Below are 27,959 nucleotides of genomic sequence, written 5' to 3'. Positions count from 1 at the left end.
GCTCTGAGAGATGATGGGAGGAAGTACCTGTTCTCCACTCTGACCCTGTCCTAGTGCATCTCCCCTTCTCCCAGAAGAGGATCTTCTTTAGTCAGAGCTATGGGACATCGTGGAATTCATCCCTGGTACATGACAAGAGAAGGCCCAGGTAGACTTGCCTTGCCCCACAAAAGGTCATCTAGTATTTCTTGTAAAATACCTTACAAATGTATGAGCAACTCTATGTTTTAAAACACACTCACGTGCATTAACTCAGTAAGACCCACATCAGCCTAGAGAAGTTGGCAGGGGACATGTTATATAATCCACACCATTTCCAGAAAGAAGAATTGGAACACAGGGTTGGAAAAAGTACATTTTCTTCCTGATTTATGAAAAAATCTTATAATTACATAGAACTTGAATCACAGCTATTTACACATGTAATGAATTGTCTCTTTTTAGAAAGATAAAAATGCATGAAGCTTGTACGACCACAGAAAATCCCGAAGATATGGCCAGTGTAATTATAGGGTATGAAATAAACCTTGCAGCTTACTTTAAAACTCCCTTTGATAAAAGCTTTAGAGAGAGAGAGAGAGATCAGATGTTCAGAGGCTTAGAAGAGAGGATGGTAGAGAAAAAGGGAGCTAAGAGAAAATGATTGGCAGTAAAGGACAGAAAAGTCTGTGAGTGAGATTTTTAGGGCAAGGCAGGATACACTGTAATCTAGAAATGCAAAAGCAACTTTAAAAATGTGCCGCCAACACACTGCATGATGTAGCTCCCCAGGACCATGTGGCATTCTTGGAACAGCGTGTACTTGCCCCTGTTCTGAAACAGGAAACCCTTTCAACAAAATAAGATCCATTCAATAAATATAAATTCATCAGAAGCCCAACAAGTGCTACATATCTGCCGGAAGTCTAATGTGAATCAGCCACAGTTTAAGAAGCAGGCGCATCAATTACTCATTACATTGGAGTAGGATAGGGGATCGAAATGGATTTCCTAGTCTTGTATTTTGAAGAGCTTGAGTACTGGCTGCCTGATCTGAGAATTAACAGGTATTTTGCTGTCTACATAGCTGCATGTAACTGCAGACTCTTGGGAGGGGAGTCACTCCATTGAGTCAATCTTCCTACAGAATGAAGAATGGGTATGAGTTTCCTCTGTGCTGGTTCTGAATCTCCCTGTATGCCTTTTCTTTTGTATTGTAATGGTTAACAAAGTTAAACAGCATTGCCCCTCTGACTTGGTTTTCACAGAATCACTGGTCGTTTAAGCAGAAGGAACCCGAGGGCCTGACTCCCCTAACCTCTACACAGCACAAAAGCCCCTTTCCCAAGGTTCTGATAACTGGTCATACAAACTGGAAGTAGAGTTCTGCTTGCTTCCTTTATCTGCCCAGAAGTGATAGCCTTTAGTACACACACCTCGGCTTATAGCATCTGGGGGAGTAAGGACCCACCAGGCACATTTTCGTGTGCAAAGATGCTCCCAGAAACCCTGAAAAGCTTCCATGCCACCACACTGTAAGAGCACTCTCATAAAGCAGATGTTTTCTAGCTTTAATTTTTGTGAACTCTCAGATGGCTTTGGCTAAACATCCCCAAGCTTTCTTCATAATTGCTACAGTAGGTAATTTGTACCCGTGGAAACCGTAATTTATAGCTGTTAATGAAAATGGAGTCTAATTTAAAAACAACAACAACAGCATCTAAACTGAGGCTGGGATAGAAATAGAGTACTCACAGGTAGATTTTATCGAAATTTTCTTTTTCCATTCTCAAAGACAAATATTACTTTAGTTGCAATAAGAAAAGAGCACGCGGTCACATACAGTCTCGTAAGGTGCTAGTACGTTCAGTGAACTTACCTGCAGCCCTTCGATGGCTAGTTTGAGGATTGAAGGTGTCAGTTTGGAGGCTTGTTTGAAGGAGAAATTACTCCAGTCTATAATTAAAATGAAACCGTTTATCTGAAGCTCCGGATCTTCAATAAGGACTTCCAGTGACAGCAGGATGGCCCGGAGGATGTCTGTGAAGGAGTTCCTGCAGCCAAAGCAGAAGGAGGCAGAGCGTGAATATCAGCAGATGATAGAACTTGGTGTGTGGAGCCCTGGCCAGCTCACTGGGCTCCTTGAGCCCAGCCTGCAGGGCAACACTGGTGTCCTCTACCCAAAGTGACTGGGAATACAGTGACCCAACATATACACAATGGAATACACTCAGCCATGAAAAGGAGTGAAATTGGGTCATTTGTGGTGATGTGGATGGACCTAGAGCCTGTCATACACAGTGAAGTAAGTCAGAAAAAGAAAAACAAATATCATATATTAACGCATGAAAATGATGCATGAAACTGATGAACCTATTTGCAGGGCAGGAGTAGAGACGCAGCCACAGAGAATGTGGACACATCTCAGGAAGGGGAGGGTGGGATGAGCTGAGAGAGTAGCATTGGCATATGTACACTCCCATGTGTAAAATAGCTAGCTAGTGGGGATCTGCCGTGTAGCACAGGGAGCTCGGATCAGCACTCTGTGATGACTTACAGGGTGGGGTGGGGTGGGTGGGAAGGGGGCTCCAGCGGGAAGGGATATATGTAGACATATAGCTGATTCACTTTGTTGTATAGCAGAAAGTAACACAACATTGTAAAGCAATTATTCTCCAATGATAAAATTAAAAAAAGAAGAAAAAATAAAGTCTATTCACAACCACCATCCCCCCAAATAAATAAATTTCATAGGAACAATACACTGAGAATCCCAGGATGGACCCTCCCTTTGATCTGACTGCACCAGAAGTCCAAACTTTATGAGGTGTCTCTCTTTTATGTTTCCACGAATCTCTGTTCTCGGCTTCCAGTGCAATGCTGATTGCATTTCATTGAAATGCATCTCTTATTTGTCTCTCCATCCTGGGCCATGATTGTAGTTGTGTCCCCAAAACCTACCTACTTAATGAATTGCTGAGCAAATGAGGTAAGACCTTCATCAGAGGCACTTGTTTTGATTAAACCTCTTATTCCTTTTGTATGTTGAAAATCTTGCTCAAAATGTAAAAAACAAAACCAAAAAACTATGTGATCAATGCTATTTTGTAGGCTCAGTTCATGGACAGAGAAAAATAAAGCTTGAAGAGTCATTTATTTTCATTGAAGGATTGCAGTGTGATTCAGGAAGGAGTCTGCTTGGTACATTGGTAACTATGACAACAGGGAGACCTGACTACAAACTGGAGTTACAGTTCTCTAGCGTTGTGTGTGTTCTTCCGCATCATATATTCTCAGTTACCAGTTGATTTTTGTTTCATATAATTTCCAGATACAAAGAAATGATGGCATATTTTGCTAATTCTCCAAGCAAATTATTTGTGCTAAAAATTTAAGATCTTATAGGATCTCTAAATTCAGTGGGTTTTAATATTTTTTAAAAATATAAGCCTGGATGTTAAGTGATGGCAAAAATCTATTCCTTCAGTCTATCATTAAAATCAGAAACTGTACCCTTTTGTGGGGCTTTGCAGGTGGCCCTGGTGGTAAAGAATCCACTTGTCAATGCAGGAGACACAAGAGATGTGGGTTCAATCCCTGAGTTGAGAAGATCCTCTGGAATGGGAAACGGCACCCTACTCTAGGATTCTTGCATGGAAATTTCCACAGAGGCACCTAATGGCTACAGTCCATGGGGCTGCAAAGAGTCTGACTCGACTGAGCACATCCACTTGTGAAATCAAGTGAAATGATCAAATTCCTGAACATTTCAATCCGATTCAAATTCTAATCAAATCTAATGATTGCAGATTGGAAATCAGACAATATGTAATCAGATATGGAATTAACAGATACAAACTACTATACATAAAATAGATTCACATCAAGGATCTTACTGTATAGCACAAAGAATTATATCCATTATCTTGTCATAATCTATAATGGAATATAATCTGCAAAAAAATCCCCAAACCATGTCACTATGTTGTACAACTGAAATTAACATGATATTGTAAATCATCTATACTTAAATAAAACACAAACAAACAAAAAACTAGTAAACCAGTAAGAATTTACTGAATGGCTATTATAAGCTCAGAGCTCTGCTTAATACTTGAAGTTATAAAATAGTATGTCAGGTTTCTACTTTCAAAGATCACTTAATTTAATTGGGGTGGGGTAAGAGACTAGAAACATGAGTTTAAAGAGGTCAATAAAATTTGAGTAATCAGGAATTTATAGAGGAATGAAAGCTTGGGATAAGCCTTGAAGGGTAAATAGGATTTTGGACAAGAAGGAAAAGGAACAAGCATTTCAGGAAATAAGAGTGACATGTGAAAAATACAGGTAGCAGCCCATTTTGTTTCTGTACAGTTCTTACTAAAAATGTCTTCCTTATATCAAGCAAAACTTTTCCTCCCCAAATCTGACCACTGAGTGTTCTGCTACCAAAACAACCCCTCAGATCCCTCTGTTGTTGTTGTTTAGTCATTAAGTCACGTCCAACTCTTTGTGATCCCATGGACTGTAGCCCACCAGACTCCTCTGTCCATGAGATTTCCCAGGCAAGAATACTGGAGTGGGTTGCCATTTCCTCCTCCAGAGGATCTTCCTGACCCAGGGCTTGAACCTGAATCTCCTGCTTTGGCAGTCAAATTCTTTACCACTGAGCTACCTGGGAAGCCCCAGGTCCTCCTATACCAGACACTAAATTATCTAAACATGGTGGTTGTAATGTGCCATATAATCTCTGGATTGAAAAAAATTATTAGCTTTAACTATTTCTCATAGGAATTGGTGTTTGATACTGTTCTCATCATTATCATTTTCTTTTAGATATAGTCTCTTCTAAATTTTAGAGATGTCAAATTCCTATTAATGTAGAGTAAGTTTTCATTGGGCTTTGATTTTTTGTTTCTTTGCATTCGTATCACATATGATCTAAAGACTCAAGTCTTTGGAGATACTGCCTTTTATTGGAAAGAAACATTGATTTAAGTGGAGCATAGACCAAAGGTTCTGAGGTTAGGCAGTTCCAAAGGAAAATGTGGATATGCCCAGTGGTAAGCTGCAGATGACCATTGGGGAATTGGAGAGTCTGATCCTGGATTAGCTTTCTTACAAAGAGTACACACATGGAGAGAATGAGGACACTTAGAAAAGCTAAACCTTTTGTGAAGCTTACATACAGTACTGAGGTCGAAGAAAAAGGGTTAAGGAAAAAAAAAATGAGTGGAGCACAATAGTACTGTGTTTTTTAAAGGGGGGAGAGGATAGTGTTTCAGGAAGTAAGGATATAATAGATTGCATTACTGATTCCAATTCTTCACTTATCTGAGCATCCACCCACTAGCTTGTGGTTGACCTCATTGATAATAAAGTGTATTTCTTGCCTTTTGGCCGTGCAACTTGCTTTAACTGATTGTATGTGACAGAAATGACAGTGTACCAATTGCAGGCCTACCTCTTAAAGACCTCAGATGTTACTTGTTCTCTTGCTTTCTGCCATTGCCATGGGGAAAAAAAGATGCCACAGCTAGATTCCTAGACTGACAAGGATGACTCCCTGGCCACCTAGCACATATTCAAAAGAAGAAGAGCCACCCAGCTGACCTCAGCCTAGATAAACTCTAGCTGCCCCACAGATGTGGGAGCAGCAATAAACGACTGCTTTTTAAAGCCACTAAGTTTGAGAATGGTCTGTTACAAATTAATAGCTACTCAATATCAGATGGTAGTTAACCAAGTCAAATGCAGCAGAAATATGCAGGAGAATTATTATATTTGACAGCAAGTAGATCTTTGGAGAGTTTTTTTAAGACAGCCCTTTTCATTGAATAGTGAAAATAAATATTATTGATTATGATGATTTTTAGCCAATCACTTAAGTGCTATCTCATTTTCAGTTCAGTTCAGTTCAGTCACTCAGTCATGTCTGACTCTTTGCGATCCTATGGACTGCAGCATGCCAGGCCTCCCTGTCCATCACCAACTCCCAGAGCTTACTCAAACTCATGTCTATCAAATCGATGATGCCATCCAACCATCTCATCCTCTGTCATCCCCTTATCCTCCTCCCTTCAATCTTTCCCAGCATCAGGGTCTTTTCCAATGAGTCAGTTCTTCACATCAGGTGGACAAAATATTGGAGTTTCAGCTTCAACATCAGTCCTTCCAATGAATATTCAGGACTGATCTCCTTTAGGATGGACTGGTTGGATCTCCTTGCTGTCCAAGGAACTTTCAAGAGTCTTCTCCAACACCACATTTCAAAAGCATCAATTCTTCGGTACTCAGCTTTCTTTATGGTCCAACTCTTACATCCATACATGACTACTGGAAAAACCATAGCTTTGACTAGATGGACCTTTGTTGACAAAGTAATGTCTCTGCTTTTTAATATGCTGTTTAGGTTGGTCACATCTTTTCTTTCAAGGAGCAAGCATCTTTTAATTTCATGGCTGCAGTCACCATCTGCAGTGATTTTGGATCCCCCCAAAATAAAGTCTGTCACTGTTTCCACTGTTTTGCCATCTATTTGCCTGAAGTGATGGGACCAGAAGCCATGATCTTAGTTTTCTCATTTTACTCCTCTGTAAATGAGAGCTAGCACCACTTCCAGTACATATCCACTTGTATTCATTCCCAAGAAAAAACACTGAATCCTGGAAACCTGAAAACTATTTTATACATTTTCAAGACCAGAACCTTATTGATAGACATTTGTAATGAATGAAGTATTATTATACTTACAGGGTTATCCCAGGAGAGAAGTAAAATAATTTTGAAATTCACTGTAGTTTCCAAATGTTTGAATACTTCATTTTTCTAGAGGAACTGGGTGGGCAGCAAAAAGTTGAATGGAATGTGTCTCAGGTAATGAGGCTTTATCCCTGTTGAGGGGTGTGACTTCCCATATCTTCATTGATCATTAGCTTGAATTCCTTACTTCTTTGCTTCCTCATATGGATTTCCTCATATTTTCCATGTTTCTTATTCATCTTATTCTCTTTGAGTTGTGAAATCCTCTCAGCTTTTTGTAATTTAACATGCCAAGTACTTTATATAGTTACTCCACCCTCAAGGGGGTGGAACATAGCACCTCATTCCTGAAGTGTGGGCTGAGCATAGTGACTTTTTTTTTCCAAAGAGTACAGTGTGGAAGGGGAGGGAGAAAGAGTGACTTTACAGGAGAACCCAAACTAACACTTCCTAAGCTAGGTGGCTGGCATCAACAACAACAGAGATAAATCATGTTGATGAAAACCACATTTTATCTCTGTGATCTTACTCCCCTAAAACCATAGCCCCAGATTAATTAAGAGGAATGTGCATGCTCAGTCGGGCAGTCATGTCTGACTCTTTGTGACCCCGCAGACTGTAGTCCGCCAGGCTGCTCTGTCCATGGGATTTTTTCAGGCAAGAAGACTGGGGTGGATTGTCATTTCCTCCTCCTAGGGATCTTCCTGACCCAGGGACTGAACCCGTGTCTCCTGTGTCTCCTACATTGCAGTTGGATTCTTCACCCGCTGAACAATCAATGAAGCCCAAGTTAAGCATGAAGATGAGAGATTGTTTCTTTAGACCAGTTTTGACAGGCTTATCCATCTCAGGATATAGACACAAGAATGCAAAATACTCATATCCACCATTAAAAAAGACACTGAATCTAAAGTTCTCAAATTCCAATATGCCAGGGTTCATTCTTATTAGTGCTTCTGTGGTGAGCAAGTGTATAAATGTTCTATGTGTGTGTGTGTGTATGTGTGTGTGGTATGTGTCTGGGTATACACACAATGAATTCATCTTTAGAGTTGCCTCCATTGAAGCTTTTTGTTTTAAATGAAAAGATGGCTTGAATAAATAAAACCAACATTTTATTACATTTGATCCAAGTGCTTTTAAATCCTCCCAAGAATTGAAGAGAATGCAATTAACATCAGATGCATCTAATCTGCTCACTTAAACAGCTAATGAAATTTCTTATCACTCAGTGTTTTATTTTAAAAGTTCTGAAGTACCTAGAACTGGATAAGAAGTCAGGAAGGCATTTATTCAAAGGTATGACAAAATTTTACTTTATGGCAGACGTAAAAGATAAAAGGATATTATTTTTATATTTCAGATAGAGACGGAAACTAGAAGAAGACATTAAAAATACATATATGGGAAGCATAGTCATTAGCAGCATAGCGTTTGGAGTTAGCAGACTTTGATTCAAATCTTGGTTATTCTGTATAAACTTAGCAAGTGATTTTGTCTCTCTGGGTTTAGTTTTCTCATCTATAAAAAGAGCTTCATAGTACCTCCCTCCCTGGTAATGACAACTTGAGATAATGTACACAAAGCCATCACAGAGCAACCGACTCATTCTAGTCCATAGCATGAGCTGATGATGGTCATGTTGGCGTTCACTGTTACATAAGTGAATATGATATCAAGTGGAAAGTAATAGGAATTTCAGAGTGCTTGGGCATTATAAGGAGAGATCACCTGTGGCTGGGAGGTTTGGGAACATTTTCCATTGGGCTGTAATGGAGGGAAAGGTCTGGACTCTGGACATAAAAGGGAAAGGGCAGAAGGAGCCACATGAACAGTAAGTTCTGGGAGCCTAGAGCCTATTGTCTTGGGGGCAACAGCAAGTTTGCCAGTGCCTTTGGGACAAGTGAAAAGGAATGTAGAAATACGGTTAGAGTTGTCATCCATCTTTATTCTGCTTGCTGGAAGAGCTACTGGCTGTTTATGCAGAGGTTGTAAATTTATGCTTTAGGAATATTTGAACTGGTAACGGGAATTATGTGGTTTGGAGCTAGGAGACTAGAGATGCAGAGTCCAATTAAGAGGAGCCATTTGCAGCATAGTAAGAGTGGAATGGAAATGATAGAGAAATGAGAAGAGCCATGAAATTAAAAGATGCTTGCTCCTTGGAAGAAAAGCTATGACCAACCTAGACAGTGTATTAAAAAACAGAGATATTACTTGCCGACAAATGTCCGTCTAGTCAAAGCTATGGTTTTTCCAGTAGTTACGTATGGATGTGAGAGTTGGACCATAAAGAAAGCTGAGTGCCAAAGAACTGATACTTTCAAACTTTTTGATGTTGGGGAAGACTCTTGAGAGTCCCTTGGACAGCAAGAAGATCAAGCCAGTCAATCCCAAAGGAAGTCAGCCCTGAACATTCATTGGAAGGACTGATGCTGAAGCTGAAGTGCCAACAATTTGACCACCTGATGTGAAGAACTGACTCATTGGAAAAGACCCTGATTCTGGGAAAGATTGAAGGGAGGAAGAGAAGGGGATGACAGAGGATGAGATGGTTGGATGGCATCACTGACTTGATGGATATGAGTTTGAGCAAGCTATGGGAGATGGTGATGGACAGGGAATCCTAGCGTGCTGCAGTCAGTGGGGCTGCAAAGAGTCAGATGCAACTGAGCAACAGAAATGAACTGAACTGATGAGGGAGAGTACCCAGAATTTAGTTACAGATTAGATATAGAGGTAAAAAGAGGAAAGACAGTTATACCATTACAGGCAAAAGGAACTCTATTGGGTAGGAAGTGAGTCAAAGGTGCTGTAGTTGTTTCTAGTTCTTACATAGTAAGAATCAGCACCCAAGAAAGCAACACACAATATTAGTATTAATATGACTTGACCTTGGGGCTGTCAAGGGGGTGCCTAGAAGTGCATGGTTTAGGGGTCTGAATTCCCGCCACATGAGTGATGAAACCTGAAGCAGAATCATGTCTGCAGGAAAGAACATTTCCTGTTCTCTTCAGAAGAGAAGAGGACAGCCTATGAGCTCCATCAGGGCTGGAAGTGTGCACTATTTGTTTTTGAATCCCTGTAAATCTCTGGTACCTACACATAGTAGATGTTCAGTAAATGATTCTTAGTAAAAGAATGAAGGCAAACATTAAACCAACCCATTCTCTCTCTCTCTTTCTGCTCAGTCACGTCTGACTCTTTGAGACCCCACAGACTGTTGCCTGCTGGGCTTCTCTGTCCATGGGATTTTCCAGACAAGAAGACTGGAGTGGGTTGCCATTTCCTTCTCCACGGGATCTTCTCGACCTAGGGATCGAACCCAGGTTTCCCATGTCTCCTGTATTGCAGGCGGATTCTTTACTTGCTGAGCCATTGGAGAAGCCCTCAATCAAGCCACTGGAAACTGTAACATGCTGAAAATAGTCAAAACCCACTCTGGGAGCACCAGTGGGTAAATTTTCTTCCTCTGCAATGCCTCTCATGCTCATTGTTAGGGGCAGCAATGTCACATGTATGTCCTTAAGTCCTTTTTCCATCATGGCTCATATTTATAAAATAATATGCTACGAAGTACTGTGGGGTACAAGAATGGGAGGGACTTCCCAAGGTGGTCCGTTGGTTAAGAATCTGCCTTGCAATGCAGGGGACACCGGTTCAATCCCTGGTCTGGGAAGATTCCACATGCCGTGGGACACCTAAGCCCGAGCACCACAACTGCTGAAGCCCTTGTGCCCCAGGGCCTGTGCTATATAGAGAAACCAACAAGAGAAACCACTGCAATGGGAAGCTCTCACATCGCCACTCGAGAGTATCTGCTGCTCACTGCAACCACAGAAAACCCTCGTGTGGCAGCAAAGATCCAGCGCAGCCAAAAAGAAATAATTAAAATTATTTTTAAAAAAGAATGGGAAAAAAACTAAGCCTTAAGATTAATTTTGGTTTAAGAGAGGGCCACGGCTGCATTCACCTAGTGTGGGCAATAAGAGAATTACAGTCTAGAACAGTTAATAGTAAATGCTAGATGGATGCTTACAGAGAGGAAGTCTGGTATCCTACAAGATTCTTAGTCCATTGGGAAAGAATTCATCCCCAAATGCCACTTTAAGACAGCCTGAAATGCAAGCAAGGAAGAGGTTTATTTCATTGGCTCTCTAGATGGGGATTGGGCCGGCATCCATAGGGAGCAGCAGCCACAGAAGGAAGAAACCACCCTGATGAAAGTGAGCTATGAGCATTCCATCTATTACTAAATGACTGTGAAAAATTAATTTCATGCTTGTTTATTCTGGTAACTCCTTTGGCTGAGGAGCTTCAGAAAAGTAAAAGCTAGGAAGAGACTCCAAAATGCCAAAGAGCACTTAACACTAGACATGGAACTTTGTTCCTATCGGCTTAACTGCAGGGTCTCCTCTGAGGTGGGTGGATGGCTGTGAATGGATACATTTCTCTTACTTACAATGGAATTCAGTTGACATTTATAGATCTTGCATGGAGTTCATGGTAATATCCTAGCCACTGCTTGAAATGGAATATTCTTTCCTCTGTCTGGCTCTTAGAGCCATAACACCACTTTCAAGATAAGACATTGGACAATAAGGTGAGGAGGCATTTTAGGAAAATATGCATCCCATGGTACTACATTGCTTTGAATGATTTTGCCCTCCTGAGGTCCTTCCTTCTGGATGATATGCTGCAATCACTCTTGCAATCAAGAGATTCCTTTTTGAAATCATGAACTCTGGCAACAGTGTGTAAGATAGTTCAAATTAAATAGTGCATTATCAAAACAACTCTATAGATGGTATGTTTCATGGAAGGCACACCTGTGACTTGAGTTGAAAGTATACAGCATCTCATAATTTTAATTAATTCATAAAATTGCCCATCTCTAACAAAAACTCCAAACCTCTGTACTTAATAAAGAGATCAACATATCCTGGCAGGAAAACAAGAGAAGTCCCAAGGCTTAAAACCAAGAGAAGTCCAAAGACTCTAAAATTAGTTGTCTATAACTGGGAGTCTCAGCCCTGAAAAATATGGGTGATTTACATCAGAAGCTTTATTAGAGACTGATTGAATTTAGAGAGGCTGCAATCACATTGAAGTTTTCAAAGTTGGTTTATCCTTTCCACCTTTTGAAAATTCTAGCCTTCTTAATCATAAGCTTTTGAAACAGCAGCAAAGCAATCAAGTGCATCAAAGATTAAAAGGAGAGAGCCACAGGAAATCATTATATAATGGAAAGGAAAGGCTTATTTTCATAGATGTTGTATTCGGGATAGCTTTATAATCTACTCTGACAGAAATACCACTTGTTGGCTGATTTCCAAATAGATATCTCTCTATCTGGTTATCACACTTCTGCTTTTCAACCTTCTCAAGACACCTCAAGGTCATTGGATTCTGAGAGAGTGAGAGAGAACGTTCCCATGACCATCACAGCTCTCAGCCTCAGGAACATGCTTACCACTACTAACACCGTCTCTGAGTTTTGGCTCCAATAAGGCAAGTTTCCTAGGAAGAAGTTTTGAAGATCAACTCCTATAATGTGATGGCTCACAAACTGCAGTAACGACAAGCAGTTTGGTCATCCTTCTGAAGCTAGGATAAACATATTTTGTGTCCAGAGGGGACAAGCCTTTTGCAGACCCCACCTGCTTGTCTTCCAGAACTGAACACGTGCTTCACTTCAGCAGAAAAATCTCCTTTTGAAAAGGTTTCAGAAGATAGATTGGACCTGAGTGCTTTGCCTATGATATTTACTTGGCAGGACCAGACATACCAGAATAGAGGTGTGGGGATCCCTAGAGTTCTCCTAGAAATGGGCGCCCCTGCACATTCCCTGGGCCCCACCCCAGTCCAGTTCATGTGGGTCATGAAGCCACCATAGAAGTTTCCCTGGTTCAAATGGCAAAGAAGCTGCTCAAATGGCAAAGAAGCCGCCTGTAATGCAGGAGATGTGGGGTTCGATCCCTGGGTTGGGAAGATTGTCTGGAGAAGGAAATGGCAACCCACTCCAATATTATTGCCTGGGAAATCCCATGGACAGAGGAGCTGGCGGCTGCAGTTCATGGGGTCGCAAAGAGTCAGACATGACTTAGTGACTAAACACATACAGTGGAGGTGAAAGAGTGGCAAACCCTCTCCCTGAACTCTCTTCACAAACCAGTGGCTCACTCACTAAGCCCAGTGAAAACGCAGGCTCTTATTTTCACCCTGCTGATTTCTGGGAATCAGAAGCAAAACAAAAGGTAATTTTTGAAATGTTCGGAGGCTCCACATATTAACAGTTCGTTGAACAACATCAAAACCAGCACAGGGCCTGGTTGACTTTTCCTGGCTGAGGGATAGTGTGCTTGGAGGGTTAATTTTCCTCTGTAAGGGAACTTCACTCATGGAAGCTCTGACACTTCTCTAGGGAATTATTTTATGGAGGTGGTTAAAGACAACATTGGTTTCTTTTACTTAATTACATCACAGATTATCACTTGGCAATTCTCTAAGCAATTAGAGCTGGTGGTGGTTATTATTTATTGCTGCCACTTAACAGTAGCTACACTGCAGGAGATACTGTAAAACATCAACATACATTTATCTTCAATGTAAGTCCAAAATATCCTGCTCTGAATAGCAGAAGAAAATTTGGAAAATGCATTGCATATGTATGTAGACACATAATTTATGTATTTAAAATACACAAAGAGAAAGTACATTTTAGGACTTGGGATTTTGCTGTAGGAGGATTTCATTGCCTTTCTTTATCTTAACAAAATATCATAGATTGTAAGGGACTGCTTAGAAATATCAGCAGTTTAATTTCCAGAGTAAAGCATTTAAATGCCCAGGCTCTGGAAAGTTTTATCTCAACATTTCCCTCTTGCTTTGATCCTTGTCTGCTACAAATTAATGAGTTATTACCCATTCCTCTTCCATTAGTCTAGGCACACAGAGGATATTTCTAGTTCTGGCTCATAAGAACATTCCCAGAGGAAAGAACTGGAAGTTTCTGTCTCCTTTAATCACATTCAGCAATCTGGGGTGGTATTTGCCCCCCAGGGCTTCCTTGGTGGCTTCCGCAGGAGACTCTGGTTCGATCCCTGGGTGGGAAAGATCCCCTGGAGAGCATGGCAACCCACTCCAATATTATTGCCTGGGAAATTCCATGGACAGAGGAGGGTGGTGGGCTACATGGGGTACAAAGGGTCAGACATGACTGAAGCGACTTAGCATGTCACAGCATACTTTACAGTAGTGTATAGAGGACAGCAGTCCAGTATCTTTATTTCAGGCCCAGGATGTCCAGAAGCAAGCCTAAAAGCAGCAGTGATATAGCTCGTACTACTGTTCTTCTCAAGGCACTGCAATGTGTAAAAGACCAAAAATATTTTCTTTACTTTTTCTTTGTTTTTTGCATATCATTTTTGTGAAAAGTGTTATAAACCAATTGCAGTACAGTACTATATAGCTGGTTGTGTTAGTTGGGGACTTAGGCTAACTTTGTTGGACTTATGAACAAATTGGACTTAGAAATGCACTCCCAGAACAGAACTCATTTGTAGTTAGAGGACTTAGTGTATTGATGGAACCCCCACCTTGACCAAACCACTTCTTTCTGGAACAGATGAGGACATGCATTCATTCCCTACCAACCCCTTCATGCAGCCTAAACTTTTCTAGAAATTTCCATCTTCCCACTGTGGCAGCCCACCAGGCAAGCAGTGCTCCATTTCCATGTGGCTGCACAGGCAGACAGATGTGAGAAAGCCTTCACAAAAAATTACAGATGCCCCGCAGCTGTGCTACCGTCACTGCCGCGTGGACCAGGAATCACACAGTTAACTAAAGTCTTCCACTCAGCTCCATTTCCCCTACTCAGCATGGTAATTGCTTTGTTCACTTTTGCTTTACCTTTGATTTCAAGGCATATAAACAAAAACAATAAGAGGTGGGTAAAGAGAATATGCATTTTCTAAGCTGTCTGAGGATTGACGATTGTTTGAATGTGTGTGTACTTCTAACAAGACGGCTGATTACAGCATTAGCTTATCTTCAGAGTAATAAAAACTACCATTCAGGAACCAAAAGTCTACTAATGGCTTATTGAAGTCGTTCACTCCTGCAAGGCATCAGCGTCGTATTTTACCATAAGGAGAAAAGCGTGTTCCAATACAACATCTGACAATGCCACATACACAGGCTTGCAGGAGACATAGCTCACTTGGGAAATAGAAGAAGTGAAGAAAACGTATCAAGTGAGGGATGCTAAAAGAAGCATGGCCTCCTGATTTCACTTCCGTGATCAGAAACCCTACGGAGAAGGATGAGTAGGAGAAGCCATGGTTTAATGCGATTTTTGTTCATTTAATACCCCATAGACTTATTAGTCTATACAGCAGATAAAGTTAAACCTTCCTTAAAACATTTCTTGCCTGGCAAAAAGACCAAGTGCATCAATGATGCAGTTCAGAGATTATTTCGATGCGGCTTAAAAGACACAGGCAGTGTCATACACACCTGTGTTGTGTTTGGAACTTGCTAAAAGGCCAGAAGTGTTTGATCTAACCTCACCAACTGGTGATTCATCCATTGTGAAAGTTTGACATATGGATGCTAATTCTTTGTTGTTTTTTTTTAAAGAAATATTATAGAAAAGCCTGCTTATTTTTCACTTGTATTCTAGGGGAAAGTATTTTGCATATACCTGAGGTCTATCTTAATATTTCACATTTTTACACCTAAGGTTATTTTTTTAAGGATTTTTTAAAGTCTTTATTTTTTACAATATTGCTTCTGTTTTATGTTTTGGTTTTTTGGCCTCAAGGCATGTGGGATCTCAGCTCACCCACCAGGGATCGAAGGCACCCCCAGCATTGGAAGGCAAAGTCTTACCACTGGATTGCCAGGGAAGTCCCAGTTCTTGCTTTTAGAAGTGGTTGTCCCCCACATGCTCTGTGATCTTTCTGAGTGAGCTTCGGTCTGTTAGAGCATCTAGTGTGGGGCCCTCATGTGAAGTGTCTTGAGCAGTGCAATGTCAGCCTAGTCTTTGCTTTGAGAATAAAAATTAAAATGTAAGTGCGATTTTATCCTAATTTTCATAAGGGTTATTGTCAATAATGGAAAAAATACAGTTACAAGAATTATAATAAAAAAATGTTGATAAGTGTATGGGGCACATGTGTGCATGCTAAGTCACTTCAGTCATGTCTGACTCTTTGTGACCCCATGGACTGTAGCCCGCCAGGCTCCTCTTTCCAGAGAATTCTCCAGGCAAGAATACTGGAGTGGGTCACCATGCCCTCCTTCAGAGGAATCTCCCTGGCCCAGGGATTGAACCCGTGTCTCTCATGTCTCCTGCATTGGCAGTCTTTACCACTAGCACCACTTGGGAAGCCCATGGGGCACATAGTCTTGAAAAACAAAGTGGATCTTGCTTCATCCTGACTCTGGTGGGTGACTCTTAGGTGCATTGCTCTTCTGCAGCAATGCACTCTTTAATATAGGTTCATAAAGAGATTTGTTTTTATTAAAAAACCTTCAATATGATCAGTTAGAAAATTACCTCTAAAGAGACACTGCACAGGAGCAGATGAGCAATTCTAAGCCAACAAAATACACACCTGCCTTTTGATAATAGTGGGTCACACAGATGTAATTGTCCATGTTATCCATTTCATATGGTACTCTTTCATTCTTTCTAGGATAGCACTTTTTCTTAAGTAGTTCAGACCCCAAATGATCTGCCTTTTGCAAAACTTCAATTTAAGCAGGAGGAAAAAGATGAGTACTTATCAAAGTATGTCTCATGGCTAAAAAGTCAAGGCAAATATTGGAACCAAGGAACATATTAAAGCTGGTTGTTCAACAAGGGAAGAAGCATCTCAGATCCTATTGGATATTCATTTATTCATTCATTTATGGAGAACCCCCGTGTATGACCTGATGCTTGATTCTGGAACGGCTGAGATAGAAGGCCAGCTTCACATACTCTGGTCTGTACTGCAAGATGCCAGATTTGGGGGGAGGAGAGGAGATTGCTGTGGGGTCAAAGAGGAGGCAGAGGTTTTCAAGCAGAGCTAGTTTGCTCCATTTCCTGGAATCAGAGTCTAACCCCACCAGCATGTGCTGGGCTCGATGCTCCACCTGGTCCTACTGAATTAAAGAGAGATTCATCTTTCGCTGTGCTCTGGATGGTCCTTGGGACGTGTGGCCATGGTGGTTTATGATGGAAGCTCTGGAGCCAGACAGCAGGGTTGGATGTTGCATCTGAATCTATCATCTTGACTTGGCCAAACTTGTTGTTTTTTCATTTCTCTGTGACTTGAGTTCCTTATCTGTACCATCAGAAGAAGAGTGCCAGATTCCTAGGATCTGTGTGAGAGAATTAGCTTTGAAAAGATGCACTAAGTATCACCCATTTTTTTCAGCAGAGGGTAACTGAATTCTATGTGCCATGCCCTATACCTGATGCAGGTACAGCAGAACTGGAGGTAGCACATCTTTGGTTTGCAAGTTGACCATTCAGGGGACCAAGAAGAAAACAAACAGTAGACCTCCCATGGTAAGTGCCATGGTGAACAGGATGCCAAGCAAGGCAGGCAGGTAGTCCAGGGAGCTTAGTGTAGTGTGGTATTGGCAGTACATGCTGACACCAGACTTCAGTAGCCAAGTCACAGAGGGACTAAGACCTCCCCATGTTGAGCCTGAGGCAGAGTCCTCTCCTCTTAGCAGGACTCTGGTCTGCTCTCTTCTTTCTCCTCCCACCAGGCCACTGATGCTATTAGAAGGGCCCTGAGCTCCCTCTGGTTGGGGAGGAGCATTCTTTCCCATCTGCAAGAGGCAGAATGGAGCCAGGGTGAGACCTGGGCATGAGGAAGAGGGTGCTAATAAGTGGAGTCCGCTGGACATGCCAAGGAAGAAGGACAAGTACAGTCCAGTTCACCAATAAAGCTAACAGAGAGAGTTAACTACCACCTAACATGTTCATTGCAAATACCCCCCTTAAGAATCTGAGGTTTTGGGAGGTGGGTAACTGAAGTTTGGGGACTTCCCCGGTGGCTCAGCAGTAAAGAATCCAGCTTCAATGTAGAAGCCATAGGTGATGCAAGTTTGATCCCTGGGTTGGGAAGATCCCCTGGAAATGGGCATGCAACCCACTCCAGTATCCTTGCCTGGAGAATTCCATGGACAGAGGGGTCTGGTGGGCTACAGTCCATGGGGTTGCAAAGAGTCCAACATGACTAAAATGACTTAGCATGCATGCAACTGAAAGTTAGAAATTCTGTCACTTTCCACCAGAAAGCCAACTAACACATTTTCACGACTCTTTGAATCTTTCTTAAGATGCACAGTATTAAAAGCCTTCTGGGATACAGCACTGAACAAGCCTCCATTCAAAAAGAGGAAACAGCAGCTGTTTTCACTGAGGGGCCTTCACACCAAAGTCTTCTTAAAATTCCCTTCAAAGCCATCAATTAGATTCTGGTAGCTTTATCAAAACCTGCTGGTACAACCTTGACTTTGGCCTCCAGCCTTAAAAGGTGGAAAATACTGCCAGACTGTCTCCTGTGTATACTTTTTTGTCTGAAACAAAATTCTAAACCCCAGGGAAAAGTCAGTCTTAGTGACACTAAAACAAATCCGCCTGGATTGTAATTCACAGAGGCGTGCGGCGCCTGGGGAGCTGGCCACCCCAACAATACCAGATGGCGGGTGCAGAGTTGATGAGGGACCCTCCTGAGAGATGCTGGAGGAAATGAGCATGGATTTGGGCTCCCAGGTTGGGAGCCAGGCCTGTGATTTGGCACATGCATATTCACAAAGACCCCAAAAGAGAACTGCCAGCCAGCTGTGAACACATTGTACGTGTGGAAAACGGCCCATGGAAGACAATGAGCACAGGGCTTTGGACAGAGCACCTTCCACTCACTCACAGATTTAACACAGGTCTATTATCTTTAATAACTTCGCACCTCTGTCCAGTTTTAATCCTGGCAGTCTCTACACCTGGTTCCCTCTAAACAGAATGATGGACTTAGCAACGAGTGGAATAGAATGCATCCTGATGTGGGCTAGAATGACAAACACCAAAACCATCAACAAGCCGAAGAGGAAATGTTTTCCATTGTTTACCTGCTGGGTATACCTTATTCTTCTAAGTGCATTTTAAAGGCATGTGTTTGTACCAATACTTTTAAGAGAAGGCTGTTGTCTTCAGCGCCTGCATCCTGCCTATGATGTTTGTCCTGAGCTGACAGAATGGACACCTGGTTACAAAACAGAACAAAGCAAAGCCCAAGAAATACAAAGTGTCTTCCCAGCCCCCAAATTGCCAATTTGAAAATATTCTGCCTTAAAGTTTAACAATTATTGAAACAGTTAAAAGAGATTACTCAGAAACAAAATTTCCATTTACTTTCAATGATAAGATCCTGAAATCCATCCAAATTAAAAATGTACACAGCCCTGCTAGAAAAGTAGCAGAGTTCCTTTTCTTTCTTCTTCCCTCCTTTCCTCCCTTCCCTCCCTTCCTTGTTTTCTTCATTATTTATCTCTCTTCCTTCTTCCTTTCTTTTTCTTTCTTTCTTCTACTACTTCATCAGCTTGTCTGTGGCATGCTCTCCTGAACTGCTGTTGCTGATGACACCCAGGCCAAATATTCGGGTTCTGGGCCCCCTCAGTCAGTGTCCTCTGAGAGACATGAGACCCAGTGACCTTCCTTAGACACAGGTCACAGGTCTGGCTCTGGATGGACTACTTCAGTGCCTCACCAGGGACTGATAACTGCCCATAGGTGATCAGCCACAGACCTGTTCCTAGTTGCTCAAATGTAAAGATCTCTTGCATCCTTAACAGAGGTCCTAGTACCTTAGAGCCGATGCCTAGATCCTCTGCCTTTCCGCTCCGTCCACCTGACCACTCACAGGGCTCAGGTTGGGGGTGAGAGGTGTCATCTCTCCTTGGGTCACCACCATCCCCTTGTGTCCACTAATAGAGGGTGAGGAGAGGGTAGAGGCGCCCCGTGACAGCAACTCCTGCACACCCCTCGAGGGGTGCCCCACTCTCCACCATTCTCTCGCCCCCCATCTTTAAAGCAGCATGACGTGCTTAGTCACTCAGTCATGTCCGACCCTTTGTGACCCCATGGACTGTGGCCCTCCAGGCTCCTATGTCCATGGGGATTCTCCAGGCAAGAATACTGGAGTGGGTTGCCATGCCCTCCTCCAGGGGATCTTCCCAAACCCAGGGATTGAACCCACATCTCTTAGTTCTCCTGCATTGGCAGGTGGGTTCTTTACCACTAGTGCCACCTGGGTAAGCCCTTAAAGCAGCCTAAGTGCCTCAAAATAACCATGCACACCCACCCACCCACACACACACACACACACTACACCCCCCCCACACACACACACTACACCCACCCACCCACCCACACACACACACACACTACACCCACCCACCCACACACACTACACCCACTCACCCACCCACCCACCCACACACACACACACACACACTACACCCACCCACCCACCCACCCCCCCCACACACACACCCACACACACACACAGAGCGTTTCCTTTTGTCACCAAACCCTGTGACCCAGGAGGGAGAGCAACGAAGGGTGAGCTGGCTGTGAATGAGACCCTGACTGGATCTAAGTGTTGCATGTTTCCCACTCTTGATCTCAGCTCAAAAGAGCAGCATGTGGCTCCTACAGCGGGAAGGAAGGTGGCTCCTTAGGAAAACCTGCTGATTATGGTAGAGTAGGATATTTGAAAGAGCAAAGACACAGATTGGGAACCAGAAAGTTCTGTGCTAGGATCCTGTGTCCTTATTTAATTGGGTAATCTTAGGAACTGAGGTCACATATCTGAATCACAATTTCCTCTTCTGAAAAGTGAAGAGGATCATAGCACCTTCTGGGTTCATTGAGAGGATTAAGATAAATATCAGCGTGTATTAGAGGTCCTCAAAGTGTGGGAATTTCCCAGAAATGCAAGTTCTAGGACTTCCCTGGTTTTCTGCTCGTTAAGACTTTGCCTGTCAGTGCAGGGGGTGTGGGTTCGATCTCTGGTGGGGAGCTAAGATCCTACATGTCTCATGGCCAAAAAAACCATGATACAGAAGCAATAGTGTAACAAATTCAACAAAGAGTTTTAAAATTATCCATATAAAAAAAAAAGTGCAAATTTTCAGACAGCACTCTAAGCCTACTGAGCTTGAATATCTGGGAGGGAAGCCCATCAGGGTTTGATTTGCACAGACATTACAGGAGATCCGAATATATATCCTCAAGTTTGAGAATCACTGGTCAATTTAAAGGTGACTATTACAGTATCTGGGATGGTAGATGCTTGGAAAATTATAGTCTTTTTCCTCCCTATTTCCCCATTCAGAAATAAAGAAGTATAGAGCCTTAAAAATTTTCCCTAACCCCAAACAATTCAATGCATTGAGATATTTGCAGAAATAGAGGCTCCGTGCCCAGCATTATCAGGATAAAAAGTGAGGTGAGAAAAGATGGGTTGTACTGGGCTTCATGGGTCATGGACTTCTTCCTGAGGAAATGCAGAGATGCTGAAAATTGACAAAATTGCCCCATTTTACAGTGTCAAATCTCAAGGTTCCTGTAGCCGGTTTCTTGTCTGGGAGTGAGATCTTTTTAAAGTCAGTTCTACCACTGACTATTCATATAAACTGAGGAAAATCCATTTTTGCAACTTTTTTCTCTTTATCGTTATTTTTAAAATAAGAACCCTAGAGCAAATATTCTCTAGTAGTCTGTGTGAGGTGGTAGAACAAGTAAGCTCTAGATGTCACACAAACCAGGATATAGATTCTAGCCTAAGCTTCTTGCTTAGCTGTATGACCTTGGGTGGGTTATTTAATGATTCTGGCCTTTGGTTCTCTCGTATTGAAAATAAAGACATGAAAAAATATTTTCATGTTGAAAATATATAAAGAATAGCCCACTCTGCACATCTATTTTGCAGACTAAATGGCTATATGCAAAGACACTTAAGCCAGCTCATATCACAGATCATCTGACCCCATTGGGTCAGATGGGGGCTGATCTGAAAGGTGGAACACAGCAGCAGAAGCCTCTGAAACACCCAAGGTGCTGTGTCTGGATACGCAGGGAGCGTGGAGGGGGACGGGCATTTGAAGCTGACTGCGTGAGTCAGAGGGAAGGGAATCGGAGAGCCCGAAGGCAAGTGTAGGGTGAACAGGAACCAGAAGGATATGGCAGACCCAGTGGGTACCAGACAGGAGCTCATCACAAGAGGAAATTATTGCCTAGCTCACTCCTGGTGGCACAGAATTCTGAAACACCAGCAAAACATGCCTGGAATGCTCCAGGACACAAGCAGGGCCCAACCTACTGCTTCAAAGTGTTCATGACTTTGGGACAGGAAAGGTTGGGATAGACAAGGATTGAGAACCACCAGTCCTGATCTGACAGTCAACTTGGTCTTGCGGTCAACATGGGATGCCCGGGTGAAGGGATGACCTTTGTAAGCTACTATAGTCAAAAATCCAATTCTGAACTACTGACCTTTCAGTTTGAGAAACAGAAGCTGAGAAAGCCATGTAATTCTTATCCTGGAACCTTGATTTATCCACAGAGGCTCACATGGAATTCATTTTACATTTCCCAAATTACTCTCTTGCCGTACTCTATTCCACTCTGAGTTTTTGGATGCAGGAGATTTGTTTGGTGTTAATTCCTGTTTCCTTTTTGCTGCTGTAGAGTATATTCATTCTGTTACTCCTCCTTGTTGTTGTTGTTCAGTTGTGTCCGGCTGTTTGTGAGTCCATGGACTGCAGCATGCCAGGCTTCCCTGTCCTTCACTATCTCCTGGACTTTGCTCAAACTCATGTCCATTGAGTTGGGTGATGCCATCCAACCATCTCATCCTCTGTCATCCCCTTCTCCTCCTGCCTTCAATCTTTCCCAGCATCAGGATCTTCTCCAGTGATTTGGCTCTACACCTCAGGTGGTCAGAGTATTGAGGCTTCAGCTTCAGCATCAGTCCTTCTAATGAATATTCAGGGTTGATTTCCTTTAGGATTAACTGGTTTGATCTCCTTGCCGTCCAAGGGACTCTCAAGAGTCTTCTCCAGCACCAAGTTCCTTAGATGGCTTGTATTTAGCTCTAACTACCTTTGTCAACTTGACAAACCTCCAGACTCAGGAGCTTTTTTCCCCTGCCTGCTTATCTCCCACCTTTTTTTTCTAGACCAGCAGCCCCCAGTCTTTTTGGCCCCAGTGATTGGTTTCCTAGAAGACAATTTTTCCACTAACTGGGGAGGTAGGCGATGGTTTCAGGATGATTCAAGTACATTACATTTATTGTGCACTTTTATTTTTTTGTTACATCAGCTCCACCTCGGATCATTGGCATTAGATCCAAGTTTGAAGACCCCTGTTCTAGGCTACTCTTGATTTTTAAGGACTTGGGGTTCTTTTCTTTATCATTCTGTCAGGTTATTGTTATCACTACATTATTAACTTTTAACTTCCCCCAGTCTCCTCTTTCCACCTTGCTCCCTTCTCCCCTCACACATGTTATCCACGGAGATCTGGGTGACAGGACAGTGGGAGCTATGCTCACTTCTACTCCCCAGTCAGGGGTGGTAAGGATTCTTCTGGCAAGAAAAGGCATGATACCAAATAAAGCCAATGAAATGCTTTAAGACTGGATCCTGCCTCTAAATTTAGGACATGTTATGTTTTACTACTCTCTCGTTCCTCGGTGGTTCAGCGATAAAGAATCCTCCTGCCAATGCAGGAGATGTAGGTTTGATCCCTGGACTGAGCAGATCCCGTGGAGAAGGAAATGGCAGCCCACTGCAGTATTCTTGCCTGGGAAATCCCATGAGCAGAGGAGCCTTGGCAGGCTACAGTCCATGGGGTCGCAAAGGGTCAGACACGACTTAGCAACAAAACAACAACATTTTGAAAAAACATATTTGTTTCCCTCTTATTACAAGTGGGAAATGCTACAGCATTTTAGAAGTTACAGGGAAAGCTACAAAGATCAAATAATAACAGAACAGAGCCCTATTACTCACAGAGGGAAATATGAGTCTCAAATTGGGTTAAAGCCTGGAATTTCTCCAGGATGAGTGGATGGTGAGGCTTTCTACTCTTGCGGGGAAGCTTGAGTGATGTCATAGCAACTGCTGGGAGCAGTGCCAGGTCTGCCTATGGGTCCCCAACCCAGGCTGACAGCTCAGAGTGGCAAAGAAGGTCCGGCAAGCATGGAGGAGCCCTGCCCCCACATTGTTTTCCTCAGTGATCCTACTCCAGGGGCTGTGCCTCTTCTCAGACAGTGTCCATCTATGCCCTGACCCTGGCCTCTGACCCCTTACCCGCCCCCACCAAGGGTCCCTTATCCACCACACTTGGTGTGCCTGCTGCTTGAGTTCTGACACAGATTCTCCTCCAGGGAAGGGCATGCCATCCCAGGATGCTTGGATATCAGATCCCCTAAAAGCTCTGCTCTGTGTTTGAAGCAAAAGAGAAGAAATCTGCTCTTGTTGCAGCCTGTTTCTCACGAGGAATAAAGCAGAAGTTTGTTACTTTTTAGAATATCAAGTTTGATACTGGGAGAGAAAGGCTTACGCTGTAAAGTAAACTCTAGATAAATACAAACATGTTACCTACACGTTTTCACTACATATTTAGGAATAGACTCCCACTCTGAAGAAAACTGGCTTAACAGTTTTGGTGAGGAATACAAGGGAGGTGGTGGGGCTTCTCTATGCCTGCTAGACCTCTTTCCCACTCATGAGCTTTTGGCCTGGGTGGTTGTTGTTTAGTGGTTAAGTTGTGTCTGACTCTTTGCGACCCCATGGACTATAGCCTGCCAGGTTGCTCTGTCCATGGGATTTTCCAGGCAAGAATACTGGAATGGTTGCCATTTCCTTCTCCAGGGGATCTTTCCAACTCATGGATCAAACCTGCGTCTCTTGCATTGGCAGGCAGATTCTTTACCACTGAGCCACCTGGGAAGCCTGGGTTGAGACCCCACAGGCAGACCCAGAGCTGCTCCCAGCAGTTGCTGTGACATCACTCAAGCTTCCCCTCGGAGTATAAAGTCTCATCATACCTTTATCCTGGAGCATTTACAGGCTTTAACTCAATTTGAGACTCACATTTCCCTCTGTGAGTGATAAAGTTCTGTTTTGTTATTATTTGATCTCCTAAGGAGGAAAAAAATCTCTCGTCAGCCAGAAAAGACTACTTTTCCCTAGCCCACTTGGATGTAAGCTTTGCTGCCTAAAGTTTGCCTTTGTGATCTTCGCTGATACTTCCTGGTTTAGAGCTGGTACCCTTCTCTCCACCTGATAGGTCCTGGTCATCCATTAAGACCCTGTGCAGCCATTGCTGCCTGCCCCAACCCCCCACCACGAGAGGTGCCTCTCCTCTGCGTTGCCATGGCAACCAGCATATTTATTTTTCACAGACAGCACTTGCTACACTTTATGGAATTACTTTACTCTGTTATCACCCTCATTAGCCACTTAATTTTTCAGGGGTAGCCATCTTGCTTATTTATGTGGACAGTGTTGAAATTGATCCAATTTCTGTGATCCTGGAAAACAGCAGAGGTTAAGCAGTCTTCCCCTCCTTTGTGTCCCAGCAAAGCAGGCTGGCAGCAAAGAACCACCCTGCCCACGTGACGTAGATCAGACCCACACAGCTGCCCCCTCCCTGGTTGACCTGTGACACAGAGTCTTCAGCTCCCTATTCTTTGCCTCGTAAATGATCAGCTGACCTGCTGGTCCCCACTGATCAAAGGAACAAAATGCTTATTAACTGAATTAGGTTAAGGTTCTCTCCTTCCCCTGGGCCCTGAAGGTTGGCTCAGCCTCACTTGGTCTTAGGGTAAAACATTCTCTGATCTACTCTCTATCTGGCCATGCTTTCATCTCACCTCCCACCTCCAGATCTTTCTAGCCTTGTTTACTCCTCCCTAGGAAAGAAAACTCTTTCTGCTTAAGCCGAGACCCTCACAGGTCTTATGTTCCGAGTGCTCTCCTTATTGGAATTGCCCCCCTCCCCTGCTGTACTAGGAGGCCCAAGGGACCTCGGGGTGTTTCCAGGCTGCACGGCATCTGTGAGCCGAAGCTCCTTCTGCAGATTCCTGTTCCCCATCCCAGCTCCTCTCACCACCGTCTCCCACGGCTTCCTGCATACCAGACAGGGTGGCTGCACTCTGTAGATGGTGATTCTTTTTTTCTGTTTAAACAAATTTGCTTTTTAGAAAAAATAAAAAGCCATTCATTGTGTTCCCTTGCAGTGGGTTGTATTTAAATCTTTTTTAGTTTACCTTTAGCATTGTACAGCTTAAAATAAGTGATTTAAATAACTTAAATATTTGAATCCTGAATTGTGAGAAAAAAAAATACTTCCTCCTCTTATTTCCTCCCCTTACAATAATCTTTTTTGGATAAAGCCTTTCCTTATTAAGTCCAGATTGGTTTTGTATTTTGCTTTTTCATTTCTTTTTTGTTTATTTATTCATTTGGCTGTCAGGTCTCAGTCGCATCACTCGGGATCTTTCTTTGCCAAACAGACAGTTTAGTTGTGGCTCTCAGGCTTATTTGTTCCAAGGCATGAGCTCTTAAAGGAAATCAACCTTGAATATCCATTGGAAGGACTGATGCTGAAGCTGAAGCTCCAATACTTTGGCCACCTCATGTGAAGAGCTGACTCATTGGAAAACACTCTGATGCTGGGAAAGACTGAGGGCAAGAGGAGAAGGGGTCCACAGAGGATGAGATGGTTGGATGACACCACTGACTCAGCAGTATCCCCTCAGCAAGCTCCAGGGGATAGTGAAGGACAGGGAAGCCTGGCATGCTGCAGTCCATGGGGTTGAAAAGAGTCAGACTTAGCAATAAAACAACAACAAGGGATCAAATCCAAGCACCCTGTGTTGCAAGGCAGATTCTTAACCACCGGACCACCAGGGAAGTCCCCAGATTGTTTTTCTATTTGCCAATATATTTATTCTCACACAGTAAGCACTTGGTAAACATTTTAAACTGTCATTGCTTTTACTAGTTTTGAAACTTAAGGGTTTTGATTGATAATTAATCCCAAAGTTTCCTTTCTATTTTATTTTTCTTGCAAGCTCCAGTTATTCATATACTGTTAAGTCAGTATCTTCTCTTACCTTTGAGATCTTTACAGGACTCTGTTAAGTGTTACAACTAGATGATTGGGCTTTAATTTCTAAAGGTGTTTTCTGATTATAATTACTTCCTGCTATGATGTTTACCTACTTGTCACTGGATATATACCTTATTAAATGTTCAGATTTTGTCATATCTTTATTCTCGCCTAATTCAAAGTATATTTCAAACCTTTTTTTGCTTCCTAAGCAGTATAATAAAAAAACATAATCAGTAAATGCATATGAAAATGAATGGACTAAGAAAACTCATAGGTGTTTTAAGTGCTAACATTGCCAATAATATCCTCACGGGAAAGTATAAGCAAAATATATGAACAAAATGAAAGAAATCTGCAAGAGCTTCCAGTTAAACATGGCTGATTGAGCATATGGTTTTACTTCTTCTTCACTTAAGACCTTATTTACATAAGAGTAAAGAAATTTTTTAAAAATGAATAAACTTTGGGAACAAGAAAAACTATGAAGAGATGATGGCAGATGAGAAATATTATCAAATTTTGGAGGTTGGAAAGCAAATGGACAAGTGACTGCTGATGTAACAGACCAGAGGAAGGAAGCCCACAAGAAACAAGTCCATTTTGTACCATGAACTCCCGGAAATGCTCAGAACATAGTTTCCTCTGAAGACTGGGGCAGGTGACTCAAACCAGGGAAGTCATGGGATGTGTTTAAGACGCTAAACACAATTTAGTGTTTAGATACTAAATTCCTACTCAGAAGAAGGACAGGAAGTTGGAAGAAGTTCTCCGGAAGTTGGAACAGAGAGGCCCCAGGACAGTATGTCCATCTGAGGCCGGGCCACAGGTCAAGCAGGGGGTTCAGTGAAAGGCTATTTCTGAAACTGTAAAACCACCTGCCTGCCTTCTCCCCACTCAGCTCCCAGAGGACTGGCATCACCCTCACCCCTGGTCAGAAGATCGAGAAGACTTCTCTTTGGGGACACTGCACTGAGCAAGAAAAAAGACCTGCAGATACTGACAGTTGGGAGTCCTTCATGGAAAA

General features: G+C 42.7%; 1 protein-coding gene across 1 annotated transcript in view; it reads right to left on the bottom strand.

Moving 5' to 3' along the window:
• CLVS1 (clavesin 1) overlaps positions 1-27,959 on the bottom strand; it is a 156,178-nt gene that overhangs the window by 91,160 nt on the left and 37,059 nt on the right. The window contains exon 3 of the mRNA XM_043483595.1: positions 1,859-2,033. Within this exon, the coding sequence (XP_043339530.1) occupies positions 1,859-2,033 (175 nt within the window). The remainder of the gene's footprint in view (positions 1-1,858; positions 2,034-27,959) is intronic.

The sequence above is a fragment of the Cervus canadensis genome, chromosome 12 (genome assembly GCF_019320065.1).
Source record: "Cervus canadensis isolate Bull #8, Minnesota chromosome 12, ASM1932006v1, whole genome shotgun sequence".
NCBI lineage: Eukaryota > Metazoa > Chordata > Mammalia > Artiodactyla > Cervidae > Cervus > Cervus canadensis.
This window is presented reverse-complemented; position numbering and strand designations above follow the sequence as displayed.